The sequence below is a fragment of the Eucalyptus grandis genome, chromosome 5 (assembly GCF_016545825.1).
Source record: "Eucalyptus grandis isolate ANBG69807.140 chromosome 5, ASM1654582v1, whole genome shotgun sequence".
Taxonomy (NCBI): Eukaryota; Viridiplantae; Streptophyta; class Magnoliopsida; order Myrtales; family Myrtaceae; genus Eucalyptus; species Eucalyptus grandis.
In genome coordinates this window covers 20,573,531-20,588,935 of record NC_052616.1, presented here as the reverse complement: position 1 = coordinate 20,588,935, position 15,405 = coordinate 20,573,531, and the positions used below count along the sequence as shown (strand labels likewise).

General features: G+C 39.7%; 1 protein-coding gene across 1 annotated transcript; it reads right to left on the bottom strand.

The window, feature by feature from the left end:
* Nucleotides 1–8,242: 8,242 nt before the first annotated feature.
* LOC120293716 (ankyrin repeat-containing protein BDA1-like) lies at nucleotides 8,243–10,275 on the bottom strand. Its single transcript, XM_039313438.1, has 5 exons — nucleotides 10,183–10,275; nucleotides 9,745–10,089; nucleotides 9,221–9,565; nucleotides 8,754–8,933; nucleotides 8,243–8,554 (listed from the first exon to the last, which is right to left on the bottom strand). Exons 1-5 carry the CDS (start codon nucleotides 10,273–10,275, stop codon nucleotides 8,243–8,245), a joined length of 1,275 nt encoding a protein of 424 aa, XP_039169372.1.
* Between the last annotated feature and the right edge of the window lie 5,130 nt (nucleotides 10,276–15,405).

Here is a 15,405-nt window from a genome sequence, read left to right as displayed (position 1 = left end):
AACTTGAAAATACCCGGTGTTAGCTTTTAGCACCGTAATTGGTTTGTATGACCAGTTTGAATCGATTGAATTGATTGATTGATTGAATTGAGGTATGAGTTGGTTTATTATTGAATTATCAGCTTTGGCGAGCAATTGGTTTATATATGTATCACCTTGTGTGAGCATCATTGTCAGCTTGTGTGAGCACTGTATGTCGGCTTGTGAGAGCAATGATCATTTATCAGCTTGTGAGAGCAACGATCCATATATCAGCTTGTGCGAGCTACCATCTATATCAGCTTGTGAGAGCATTGCATCCAATTCAGCTTGTACGAGCCATAATTGTATTGATGGATGAATAGATGGTATGGTTTAATAGATGATATGAATTGATAGATGTGTGGATCGTATGATATCAATTGGATTGACTGAATTGATAGACCGATGGGTATGTCGGTAGATTCAGCTTGTGCGAGCATTGTTTGAATATGAATTGTACTGACGTGCAGGAAGGAATTGAGGCGAGGTAAGTCCTCTATCCTAATTGTGTGGCTAGAGCGCCCTGAGACGTATTTTCTTCCTAATTGAGTTTTAGATGGTAGGACTCGCTGAGACGTAGTCTCATCCCGGTTGTGGGATAATATTTCAGGTCCCTAGATGACGGTCGTGGAGGACCGGAAGTCCTGGAGTTGGGAAGGTGGAGGCTGAAGAATTGGCGAACGTGTCTGACAAGTTGGTCATAGGACGTTCCTAGTTGTTGAGCCTATCTATTTTGTAGACCATCCAGTGTTGTATATAAACCTATGTGTTTATAAGAAAGCTTGTCTGGTTGTGATTGATTGCCTGCTTTTCTATCCCAAGTTAAATGTTGTCAGGAGATTTGTTTCGCTTCCGCATGCGTAATAAAAAGAATGGGTCGGCGACGTGTCCTGGGAAGTCGCATTTGCATCGACCAGAGTGGGATGTTCGCGTGCTCGGAGGATCGGGGCGTGACACGAACCATTGACCGGTTGGACCATTGACCAGTCGGACCAAGTCAAACTGGCTTTCAGATTGGTTTAAGCACTCTAGCTTGTGCAGCTCATGCGCCACGCACTCCAAGGGCACATGAAGGCATGTGGGACCTTTGTTCAGCACATGGTTGGCACCGACATGCTCGTATGAAAATTCTCTACATTGTGATGTGTTCATTTTACATGTTTGATGCTTTTAAGGATGTGAAAATACATGCGGAACCCTAAATACGTGCATTTGTTGGATTTTTTTGCGAATTTTTCATGGATTTATCTATGGTTTCGAGAATACATTGTGAGCTCACATGTATATCATCACATAAAGATTGCGTTAAATGTGTTTCATTAATGAAATGTATAAGGTTCGACATGTATCAATGAATGGAGTAATGTAATTGGCATGACATGTGATTTTAGTGACAAATTGCCCCTATCATCAAGTCTAAAATCATATGTATAAGATGGATGTGAGGCATAAAGTTTATATCATTGGTATAAGAGAGCTTCAATAATTCAATTGGATTGTGACCGCCAAAGTAGCATACTTGATTGGATTTGAGAAATATCGTCTCATCTTGTGATATGATGTTTCCTATTTTGATGCATGGTCATACTCCCAAAGGAGGTGATTGTGTATTAATTCATGGAGGGGTACATGTACAACATATGGTTGAAGAGTGATTGACTGTAGGGGTTCATACACCTAAAGGTGATGAATTCGTGAAAAGTTAGAATATATTCTCATGGCCGTTGTCATGTGGAGAGTGTACAATTACATATCATGTATATTGCCCAAAAGTGTTTATATGATGATGTATGCAGCTTTCGAGATGTGTACTTATAAAGTTCTCAAGTTACACAGTACTTGCATGATGCCAATTGTATACATTACCTGTTATTTTCATCACCTTCTCTGTAAATGACAACTCCATTGTGATTGACGTCCTTACTGGGTTAAGTTTTAAGTGGTTAAAAAATGATTTTCTATTTGAGATAAAGCTGGTGGATGTTCATATTGCTCTCACTAAGAATAAGTTGACAATCTTACTGTTGGCAATATGGAATTAGAAAGTACATTTTATTGCTTGGGAAAAGAGTAATCAAGTTTGTCCATTATCTATGAAGCGTCCCATTCATGAGCATTTGAAAATAATTTACTGGCTGACTGCACTACTAAAGGATGTTGGAAGCCTTGGTGGCTTGAAATTGTGTCTTGTTTGATGCCGAGTTTGGGATAAATGCACGGAATTACGTCTTAAGGATGGTAGATTTGAAGTCCAAAATCTTACTCATAAAGGAACTCATAAAACCACTAGTCATTCTAACAATCTGGTTCCAAGATAGCATCCTTTAAGAGAAATTATATCATTTGCTACTTTTGTAGGAAGAAATGACATATAAAGAAACACTACGATAAATATAAAGCTCGGTTGTCCAAGTGTGAGCCTATAGTTAATGATTCTTTGGCTTTGACATTCGTTTATGAATCCAATTCCTATCGAAAGCCTCATCCAGTCATTGATGGTTACATAGTGGTACAATGAATTATGTTGTTTACAATATGGGGATCCATAAATCAAAAGAAGTCATGAATCATAACTCATCATGGAAAACAACAGTAAAGTTGACATCAAGTTTGTAGGAGATATTGTTTTGATTATGGGTTCTGGTTTTCATTTGATGTTGAGAAACACTTTTATGTACATTCCTATAGACAGAACTTAGTTTTTGTATAATGTCTAGAAGTGTGTGACTATTCTTTTAAAGTAAAGAACAATACTATTTCTATATTTTCTAATTCAAATAAAGTTGGGTGTTGCAGTATGTCAAATGGATTGTACCAATTGTATTAATTTTCCAACGATATGTACATCACTTATATAGTTGAAAATGTTGTTTCACAAAGACTTCTGCTTAAGAAACAGTCTTATACATTAACATCTTGATCATATGTCTAGAGAAAGAGTAAAAAGACTAATAAAGTTGACGTTTTGTCTACTCTTATAAGTTACATAGAAAATTTTGTAGATTTATATAAATAAGATGATTAAAATAAAGAAGAAAACTACGGTTTGAAGTTTTGACTTATTAGAGGTCATTCACATGATGTCTATGGTGATGTTGTATATTATTTCATTGACGACTACTCCCAATATGGTTATCTGTATTTGATTAAAGAAAAGTTTGAGTCTCTTGACAAGTTCAAGACCTTTTGGTCTGAAGTCGAGAAATAGTTGGGATAAGTATTAAAGGTTATCAGACATGACCATAGTGGTGAGTATTTTGGCAAGTATAATAATGTGGAATAGCTTAAAGGGCCATTTATCAAGTACTTGGAAGACTTTGAGATGGTAACTTAGTTTACCATGCTCGAAAATTTTGAACAAATTGATGTGACCAAAAGGCATAATTGCACCATAAAGGACATGATGGTGAGTATAATTAGTATGACTAATTTATCTGATTTTTTGTGCGGCGAAGCATTGAAAACAACCCTATATGCATTAAACTGTGTTTCTACCAAAGTTGTTTCATTGACTCTTTTTTGAGTTGTCGCCTGAATGTAAACCTAGATTGAATCATTTTAAGATTTGGAGTGTCTGGTAGAAATGAGATTATATAATATAACATTAAGTAAGTAGAAATCCATAACCACTTAGTATCTTACCCAAATCATTTAAGGGGATATTAGGTTTTATCATCCTAATAGAGGTGCAAGAATTATAGAATCACAAACAGTGAAGTTTCTAAAGTTCGACGTAACCACAAAGGATAGTTGCTCTCGGACTATTAAAAATAATTGTATGGTGGAGACCATTGTGTCTTTGTCTGTATAGACAATTGTGGTGTCTCATACACCACAGACTAAGCTTGTTGAGGTTTAGGATACTGTTATTGATATAATTCCCGATGAAGTTTGTCAAACCTGTCATGCCCTGATCCTCCGAGTGCATGCAAATCTCTTAGCGGTCAATTAAGTAACGACGTCCCAAGATGTGACGCCGACCCATTCGTTTTAATAAGCATGTGGAAGCAAATAAATAAATCTCCAGACAACAACAGGATGTGATAGAAAAGTAGGGCCACGAATTTTTGAAAACCAAACTACACTTATATACATTTCAGACTATGTAATATACAATAATAGCCGATCCATGTACAAGGTCTACAAAACAGGTGGGGGAGAGGCTACTGATCCTCAAGCATTTGAGTCCTCCTCCGAATACACTAGGAACTCTAGATCCGACAAATTCGAATCCACCACTGAACCACCTGGAGGGTCAATCGTACCCTTTCCAAAAGCTACTTTCAGCACGTACATAGGGACCTTAGATTCAGGTATATGACCCTCTCTCTATCCATTCCGCTCTTGACAATACCATGATCTATATCGGTAGGGTACCTTATAGGGTAAGGCCTCATCAACCCAGACCACAGATCTCACCAACTCATAGACCCACCCTCTTAGGTTCCCATGCAGCGGAATAAAACACTTCTGCTTAGTGACCTTCTTTGGCTGTCCAAAACGCTCGGGAGGAGCTGCTATCTAAGGACCTAAAAATGTTATCCCACAATGGGGTGAGACGACGTCTTAGCAAGTTCACCCCCTAAGTTCCGACTATGAAGGAAATACATCCTAAGGGGTGCCGAAGCACAAGCACAAGTCAAAGGACTTACCTTTGCCTCAGTCCCTTCCTGCAAGTCAGTATAATTCAGTCACTCAATCAATCATCAAATCAAATCAAACCATCGATCAATTGAACCAATCGATTCTATGTCATCAAGACCATCTCTCGGTGTACCCATTGAATACTATCTATCAAGTTGTTTCCTTGAAACGATTACTGCTCACCTAAGCTGATATGAAAGAATGCTTGCCTAAGCTGACAATGATAAATAGTATATCTCACCGAAGCTGATATATGCTCATCGAAGCTGATTTATGCTCACCGAAGCTAATTTATGGATAATATACTCATCCACTAACAATTCCACCATTTTCATAATACCTAGTAAAATAATCGTGTGTAGGTACATGGTAGGCCTCAGCCAAAAACATAATATCTTTTTTTTCATAAAATCTCACTAATTATATAATTGATAAAAACATTTTTGGCGTTGTAGACCGATGCCCGGTACTTTTCTAATTAAATACTGAAATTAATAAATTTTGGGATAAATACCCAAAATTTCAATCAACGCTCAATTTGCAAAAAATAATAGTCAAATAAATAAACTAATCACACCATTAAACTCAGCACAAAATTCTGATCACTAGCTATCCCGGTCTAATTTTCGAAAAATAATAATTAATAAAATAATTACCAAAATTAATTAATAAAAACCAATAAATGCAACTTAGGCCGGAAAAGCCTAAATAAATACAGAAACGGGCCCAAAAAAATCCCAAGACTTGTTAGATAAATACTATAACTTGTCTACTTGCTAATTACTCTACTATAACCACCTAACGTGCAATATTAATTAATTAAATTGTTAATACGTTCTAACTAACCACCTAATCCGTACTTAACATAAACTAATCAACCCTTAAGCATAATTAACTCCCTAAGTGGAGATTAGTGAGTAAACTCACTTGATTAACAATCCGACGGGTTCACTTCGATAGGACGCGGAGATGATCAACAATCTCCAAAGCAGGGACACCAAACGAGGTCGGGAAGGGCACCAAAGTGGGCCTCGAAGGTCCACGGGCTTGCTAGGCTTTTCAGTTCTGTCCTTGAACCGAAGGACTGCTCGGCTTGGCTAGATCGGGCTAAAACGGTGAGGAAGGGAGGCGGACGACAGCAGCAACCTAGGCGAAGCTGGGTGGCGACATGCGGCGGCGGTGAAGGCTCCGACGGTGGCCTAAGATCGCCTAGTGACCTGTTGGACGAGCGAGCAATGTTGGACGAGCGAGCAAGAGCGGACGATGCGTCTAGAATGACGGTGACGCACGATGAGCAGGCAAGCTCGCGGTTAGGCGCGGCTGGTCACGACAAGCGACACGGCGGCTTGTGGTGGCTCTGGCAGGGCTTGCAATAGCTAGCAAGGAGGGAGGCTCGGTTTCTCTGGAGATTTTGAAGTCTTCAACCTGCTGGAATGGGGGGCTCAACCGATTGAGGGAAGAAGGGAGACAAGCAAGCCAAGAGGGTCCCTCCAATGCTTCTATCCTATCCCTTTGTCCCCTTGAAATGGTCCCACCATTGCATGGCTGTCTTCCTTAGCAACTTACAGCCCTCAAAGCTTCCTCTAGAAGCCTTGGAAGTGGTCTAAAAGTCATGGACCAATAGGCATACGAATTTTGTACAATTTTCCTTCAATTCCTCTCCGATTCCTTCTTGAATCAAATCAATTCGGCTCCCAAAAATTTCAATCAAGATACTCACCATCAAATTGACATTTTTTTTTGCACCACTAGAACCAACTTGCATCCCAATTTCGCGATAAAAAACGGTCATTTGCATTTCCTGGTAAAAAACGACCCTATCTTGACTTTTTCCACCAAAATCTCGGTTTGCAGAAAAATCTTCGGAAAATGAGTCAACGTTCCTAAAATGACTTGTGACATGACAGAACAATCAGATTCAAATTCGCAATTAATTTCAATCTGGCGTGTTTTTAGCATGACCTAGTTTACCAGGTAACTTTCAAAAAAATTTAGTGCAAATGACTAGTGGTCGATTTTCTTCGAGCCACAGTGAACCTTTTCAACACATTGGCAACTCTCGGTTGTCATGAAAATCTCGAGATTTCAAATACGGACACGGGGTGCCACAACGACAGAAAAATCAGTCTAGTGCCGATCGACGAGAATTTTGTAATTTGGTGAAATTACCCACGTTTAGCCACACATCTTAGTCTAACCGGCCTATCTCTAATATCTAATCGATCTTACTGTGCCATAATGATCTTTACAGATGAGCACGGTCGAGTAGTTGATTCTTAGTCAAATTCTCCAGTCTATTGCATTAAAATTCTTTAATGGATTTCCCAAATATTCTAGTTATCTCAGGAGTAATCAACTCTGAGAATAGCACTATAGGCACGTTGATGAAAGGCCCGATTTATCTAATTGAAAACAGAATTGAAATTCCAGGATGTCGCAAAACCTCTCAGGTGCAAGATGAAGTGATTGTAGTTCCACTTAAGAGATTTATTAGGTGAGAGCATGACTACAATATCTATTGTGAGGTCGATCTAGTGACTTATATAAATGTTGTTTCTTGTCGTTAAGCAGATTTGTGGTTAATTACGATGAAAGACAATATACAATCTATGAAACATAATAGTGTTTGGGAAATTGTTGAATTGTCTGAAGGTCACCAGCTCATCTATTGCAAATGGGTGTACAAGACTAAAAAAGATTCCAAATAAAATATTTATAAGTTTAAACCCACACTAGTAGTCAAAGACTTTCTCTCAAAGAGAAGAAGTAAACTATAAAATGAATGTTAAAACTGTATTTCTCAATGAATATCTTGATAAAGAGATCTATATGGAATGGCTTGAAAGCTTTGCAATGACGATTCAAGTAAACTTATGTGTAAATTGAAAAGTCTTATTTATGGCCTTAAGCAAGTTTGTTGACAATGGTGCTTGAAGTTTCATAGTGTTATCACTTCATTCGGTTTTGTTGAGAACAAAATAGATTATTATATATACTACAAGGTTAATGGGAGGAAGTGTATTTTTCTCATGCTTTATGTAAACGATATCTTGCTTACAAGTAGTGATCTTGGATAACTGCATGAGACAAAGCAAATACTGTCACTAAATTACCTTGGTAAGGTGACTTTTGTTCTTGGCATTGAGATCTATATGAATCGTTCTCGTTGTGTATTGGGTTTATCTCAGAGGGCAAATGTTGATTATATTATAAAAAGATTCAGTATGCAACATCATGAGCTAAGAATTGCTCTATTAAAGGTGATAAACTGAGTCTAGTGTGGTGTCCTCATTCAAAGACTGAGAAAGTCCAAATGAAGGACATACTTATACTAGTGCACTTAGAAGTATCATGTATGCTCAAGTTTGCACTGTGCCAAATATTGCTTTTGCGATAAGACTTTTAGGTAGATATTAGTAAAATCCAGAGCATGATCAAAAGTAGGAGGCGCGAGGAAGCCTTTGCTGAAATTAGGGTCAACATTTGACGAAAAGCGTGGAGGCTGGAACACGGATTGGTAGGTTGTAGTTGTGATGAGCGTGGCGACAACCAGCAAGGCGTTACGCATGTCGCCCAACTACTCCTTTTCTTTGTTCAGATTTTTCCATGTCGATTGTGTTAATGATTGAGGAGCATTTGTGATTGATTCCCCATTTGATTGATGACTGTTAGCTCCCTCGATATCGTTGTTGTCCACTGAGAATGATAATGAAGCGGGTGAGTTTGATCTTCCTTTTTCGTGCGTGGCTCTAGCTCGGGCGAGAATTTTTGTGATCTCTCTATCTCCAGATCCTCTTTGCAAAAGAGTTGAGAGATCAAGAGGCGTCAAGCCCCTCTCGTTCGAGGCGTTCACCTCCACAGTCTCATACTTAAGCATGAAGTCAACCACCTGCAACTCTATGCCATCTTTGTTTTATCCTCATTGATTTTTTAGACAGTAAAATACTACATAAATTCTTGTTGCATACAATCAAATAAATTCATCTGCTTAGAAGATCTTTGTATGTTGTAGGGACACCAAATTAACACCATCCCTGAAATAATGCCCAAATAAAAGTGCGATAAGATAAGGGAACAGCGTGACTTGCCTCGAAATTTTTTACGGCAGCCGCGAGATGCAAGACGGTGTTGCCTTTGTGGTCCTTCCAATTGATCACCTGCTCCTTCTCGTTCTGCTTCAGATGCTCCACCAACACAACGACTATGTCAAAGCGGTTGTTCTTCACGGCAAGGTGAAGCACCGTCTCCCCTCTCTTCCCTTCACGTACCTGGACAGTACGTTCGCCATGCAGTTAAGGTAAGTAAAAACCATCCCAGACGTGAAGAGCACCAATGGTTGTCTCAATGGAAGTCCTTTGGTGAGATAAATGATCATCTGAACAGACAACAAAAATCCAAACGTGTTGCTGCACAGGAACACAAATAAAGCGAAATTCCTAGAGAAGGTACTTCCCTCAAAAGATATGTATGCTGCAAGGAAGCCTTTCTTGGTATGAGTTTCGAATTTTTTAAAAAGAGTTGGAGGCTGAATCACTGCTTGGAAGGTTGCGCTTACTATGAGCACGGCTACAACCAGGAGGTCACTGCGTTTATCGTCCAAAGGCTTTTGTCCTTGGTTCGAATCTTTTGATTGTGGATGATCATTTTCAACTGCAGGTTTCATAACTGATTGATAGCTGGTAGCTCTCTCATTATTATCTTGGTCACCAACCGCCAGGACTATTTCTGAAGAGGGCAAGTTGGATTGTCCGTGTTTGGCTCCTGCCTGCATGAGGATTTCTCTAATATCTCGATCTAGGTGATATGAGACATCGAGAGGGGTTAAGCCACTCTTGTTCAAGGTGTTCATCTCCACGATTCCGAACTCCAGAGCAGAACCAAAAAGCATGAAGTTAACCACCTGCAATTTTTTTTTCCGTCTTTGTTTTGTTGTCATCAACATTGAAATATAAGATAATAAAGATTTCTTTTTTTCTTTTGCATGAATGAGATATCCTTCATTCTAGTGATGATAAAACGGAACAACGCGACTTGCCTCAAAATTTTGGACGGCAGCGGCGACATGCAAGACAGTGTTGCCTTTGTTATCCTGCCGATTGATGACCTGCTCCTTCTATGCTGCTTCAGATGCTCCACTAACACAACAACTGCTTCAAACCGGTTGTTCTTCACGGCGAGGTGAAGCACCATCTCCTCCCTAGCGGTTGTCTCTTCAATAGACTCAAGAGAAGCAGAGAGTAGTACCTTCATGACATCGAGCTCCCCATTTATGATGGCATAATGCAAAGGGATTCTTCTCTCCCATCCCTTCATGGAGCACAGGTGTGGACCCACTCCCAAGAGCTCCCTCGCGATCTCAACATCACTTCGAGCTGCCGCGATGTTCAGTGGACTAAAACCATCCGCATTCACTTTTTTTGCAAACTTTGGCATCCACTTCAGGAGCTCTCAGACGAAATCCAAATGGCCAGCCACACAAGCGATGTGTAGCGGTGTGTGACCGGCTCCTTTGAGAACCATCTCTCCAAGGATCAGCCCATTGCTTCCGATCAAGTCATTCAGCTCATCAATATTGCCCTTTCGAGCTGCTTCTAGCAACCTTTGCTCCATTTGATCGGATCTAGTGATGGTCACTCTCTTCTTGGGACACTTGGGATTGGGAAATGTTAAATTATCGATCCATTTTATAAAGTTTCCCCCATATTTCTCTCTAAATTACAGTTATCTAGAAGCTCCTAGGCGAAGTCTTGTGGTAGTTAAGAATAGGGGTTTGCTAACTTAACAATCTTTGACTTACTGGGAAAATAACAATCTGGAGTGAGTTACCAATTTTCAAAGAAATGGACCCTCACAATAATTTATAATTATTTGTTAGTTGGTTTTTTGTGGTCTAGACTATAATGTCGTTCTTATAGTAGATTAAACATTGTCACCTAATCATTTTTCTAAGAATAGTGGCTAATAAATTGTCCAGCAAGCAAATTAAAGCAAATCTCTCCGAGACAAGCAGATGAAATAAGTCGCGAGTTGTGACTGTAAATAGGCATGGATGTTATGTCGTATAAAGTACAGGACAACTAGCAACACCAAAGCTCTATGCACATAGCCACTTGTAATACCCAACTATTCAATAAAAATTACTATACCTTGTCTCTGTGAAAAAGCTCTCGTTTTGTCGAGTCTTTCTCTACCGGCATGGTAGTCTGTTAAGTCTTCTTTGAACCCTAATTCCACTGCTTATCTACCTCTTGCCTTCTTAATGGAAATTTCCTTCTTGTCAAATTGCATTTCCACCCATCGCAAATCTTCCTGTTCCAATTACAGTTAGATGATCTATTTCCTATTTTGAATCAGTGGCTTTTCCTCCATCTTCTTCCTTTCATCACTTTACCCATGCGATTGCAGCCAATTCAATATGGAATTTCTCTAGTAATATCTTCCATTCCATCCTTGCAAACTCCGCCTCCAATATGGAATTTATGTCCGTAATCCTCTCATGCAAGGTTCCTTTTGCTACCCATCTCATCATCCACCAGCAAGAATTCCCCTCAATCTTCACTTTTACCATTATCGCACTTCCATTTTTCTTCCCCTATGTATTTGGGCTATCCCATCGTCTGCACTTTTCTTGATGCCATCTCCATCGGTGTCTGCATGTTGCACCAATTCACCTCCCATCGATAGTTTTCATGGAACAATCTCATCAGCAAGAAGATGTCCGGGTTGCTGCACTCTGCCACAGACTTGGATGACTCTGGCCTGAACAGGAAGTGGAAATCTCGGAAGATGAAGTACCGTTAGCGAAGCTGCAAGAATGTAAACTCACATTAATAGGTAAAATTCTGTCCAATCCTACTATCAACTTTCCAGCTTTTCAGAATACCTTAAAAAGAGTATGGCGCAATGATCAAGTCGAAATTTCACAACGCGAAGAGGGGCTGTATGTATTTAAATTCACTTCAGAAGGGGAAAGGCAGGGCATCTTAGATAACGGCCATTGGTTGTTCGGAAATCACCTAATCATTCTGAAACCTTGGTTGCCCAATACTCTTTGCATTGCTATGACTTTACAACTTGTGCGTTCTGGGTGCAAATTTACGAACTTCTTCTCGAACGATGTACTGAAAATATGATCATTAAAGCTGTTAGACAACTTGGCACAGTGCAGGAGGTGAGAATTGATAGCAAAGATAGTTCTTCAGTTAGATCAGTGAAGGCAAAAGTTGAACTTAATCTAAATGAACCTCTGAAATCTGGTAAACTTATCAGATTGGATGGGAAACACATATGGATCGACTTTCGGTATGAACGCCTATCACATTATTGTTATTCATGCGGAATCTTAGGCCATTATGCCATGTACTGTAAAGACATCCCTTATGATGCAGCAAAAATATATGGAAATGACAACTTGTCTTATGGTCAGTGGTTGAGGGCAGAGGTCAAACAACATGGCCCATTATGGTTTGTATTTTATAAGCAACACCTGGATCAAGAAGATGATGAAGAAATCATACCAGAAACTCAACCGCAGCCACCTCCCTTACTCCTTGCAGCACCTTAGATTAATATTCAGCAACCAACCAATGTGGAGACTAACGTAGAACAGCCCCTGCATTGCAATGCCACAAGTATGCAGCAGCTTTCTTCTCCTCCTGCTGATCCAAAACATAAATCCCCTGTGATGAATCAGTTAACTTTATTCAACAGTGCAGCAGAGGATTCCTCGATCAGTAAAAAGCTCAAAACTCCAAGGTCGACCTCAAAGTCTAGTCCAATGAAAAAAAACCAAAAGATATAATCCTTATGGGATGTGCTCTAATGCAAACGAAGTGCTAGACAACTCAAACCTTATGGATACCCCTATCTTTTCCACTGAAGGGGTTGGAAAATGGGCTGTGGTGGCTTGCCCAAAAAAGCCACCACATGACAAATGAGGATTATCAGTTGGAATTGTCAGGGGTTAGGCAACCCCCTGACAATTCAAGCTTTAAAGGCCCTTGTGGCTAGGGAAAGACCTGATGTTGTTTTTTTGATGGAAATAAAAAGTCAAGAAATGGTAATCCGGAATCTGAGGACGAAGCTGAAGTTTTCAAGTTGTTTTATGGTGAATCCTATGGGTTTGGCCGGAGGGTTGTTAATTTTTTGGAATGATCGGGAAGTGTCTTTAACTGTCGAGCACTCTTCAAGCCACTTTATTGACATTATTTGTACAAAGAATCAAAATGCTATATCCACGAGACTCACATGTCTTCATGCACCATCGACATACCAACAACAACAGCAAACATGGGTAGATGTCAAACAAATCAGTTCTTCAAATACGTTACCATGGGTGTGTCTAGGCGATTTTAATGACATACTATATCACTGGGAAAAGGCGGGAAAAAAAAACAGTGGAGCCATATAGATTACATTCCTTCAGAGAATTTGTTAATGATTGCATGCTTATGGATATCGAAAGCAAGGGTTGCTTCTATACATGGGTAAACAACAGAGATGGTAACGAAGCTATAAAGGAAAGACTTGATAGGGCCCTGTGCACAGTTGATTGGAGATTAACTTACCCAACAGCCAAGGTTTTTGCTTATCCTGCTTTAGCCTCAGATCACAGTCCTCTTCTTTTACTCACCGAACCCAACTCTTTAAGACAGAAGAAAACTTTCATCTTTGAGGCTTTATGGCTTAAAGATAAAGCCTGTCACTCGATTATCAGTACTACTTGGGATTCATCATTGACGCCGGCACAATCTCTGACCAGCAAGCTTCGACGTACTTCTTTTGCACTCGCCAAGTGGAGTAAATCACATTTCAGCAATGGACAGGAAGAAATCAACCTGTTACAACAACATATTCAGCATCATCTCAATCAACCGGGTCATGACTATGATAAAGCACTTGTAACTAGCCTGAAAGAAGAAATTCACAATATATGGCAGCGTGAGGAAACATATTGGGCTATGCGTTCACGGATTCAATGGCTAAGGGGGGGAGACAAGAACACAAAGTTCTTTCATGCGACGACAATACAACGTAGGCAACGTAATCACATCAGCATGTTAAAAGATGAGCATCTTGGCTAGATCCGTGACTCTGATCAACTCAAGAACACAACGCAAACATACTTCCAAAATCTTTATTGCTCGACTGGCTACCGAAATTATGAGCCTGTTCTCATGCAATGTCCCCAGGTAATCACAGCAGAAATAAATACAAGCTTAATAGCAGTTGTTTCTTGGGAGGAAGTCAAACAAGCTACTTTCCAACTTGGTGCCACCAAGGCCCCAGGACCCGATGGCTTTAATGGGTTATTCTATCACAACCACTGGGATATAAAACAAGAGGATATGTACTCATCAGTACAAAAAATTTTCATTTCAGGAGTGATGCCCTCTACCTTCAACAGAACTCTTATTACTCTTATCCCAAAGGTTCCGCACCCAGAAAGGTTAGATCAGTATAGACCCATTAGTCTTTGCAATTTCATATACAAAATAATTTCAAAAGTGTTGGCAAACCGACTAAAGCAGTGGCTACCAGGACTGATTTCCACATAACAGAGTGCTTATGTCATAGGTAGACAAATCCAAGACAATATTTTAGTTGTGCAGGAGGTTCTCCATCACTTAAAACTCAGAAAAAGGAAGATACTTTCAAGCGGTATTAAAATTGGACATGTAGAAAGCTTATGATCGAGTTGAGTGGGATTTTTTAGCGGCTTATCTTAAACAACTCGGGTTTCATGATCAATGGGTTAGATGAGTGATGCAATGTGTCACCACAGCAATATTAAGCATTAAGTTTAATGGCGAACCATTGCAATCTTTTTGTCCTACAAGGGGTCTACGACAGGGGGATCCACTATCTCCATATTTGTTCATCCTTTTAGCTAACCTATTATCTACTCTCATCCACCAAGCTGTCAACTTTGGAACTCTCAAAGGAATTAAACTAAATCGGTACTGCCCTACCCTTTCCCATTTATTTTTTGCAGACGATGCCATATTTTTCTTGCATGGAAGTACCCTAGAAAGCCAATATTTTACAGCAATATTGTCTTGCAACGGGGCAAGCTATAAATAGAAACAAATCTGGTCTATTTTGTAGTAGAGGCTGTCCCTTTCTTTTACAACAAAATCTTGCTGCAGAATTAAGAGTTCCTGTTATAGACAAGATTGGGAAGTATTTGGGTATTCCATCTGATTGGGGTGTGTCCAAGAAAGACATGTTTGCTTGGATTTTGGGTTGTGTTAATGCAAAACTTGAAGGTTGGAAGGAGCATTTTATCTTGAAAGGAGGCAAGGAAATACTATTAAAAATGGTAGTGCAAGCACTCCCGCAATACGCTATGTCCATATTCAAATTTCCTGTTTCTATATGCCAGTCTATTGAGCGCAAAATAGCCAAATTCTGGTGGCAGACCAACAGCACTAGATCTGGTATACATTGGAGGGTATGGGATCTACTCAAAGATAAGAAGATGGCAAGGGGCCTTGGTTTTCGAGATTTACTAACCTTTAATAGAGCCCTTTTAGGAAAGCAAGCCTGGAGACTTTTCCAAAATCCCTCATCCTTATGGGGTAGAGTTTTTAAGGGTCTATATTTCCATTCAGGCAGTTTTTGGCATGCAAAGAATGGGACTAATTCCTCATGGGGATGGAAGAGCTTACTCTTAGGTCGTGAAGCTATCATTAACAAATTACAGTGGTCTGTTGGTGACGGACAGCAGATTAATATTTG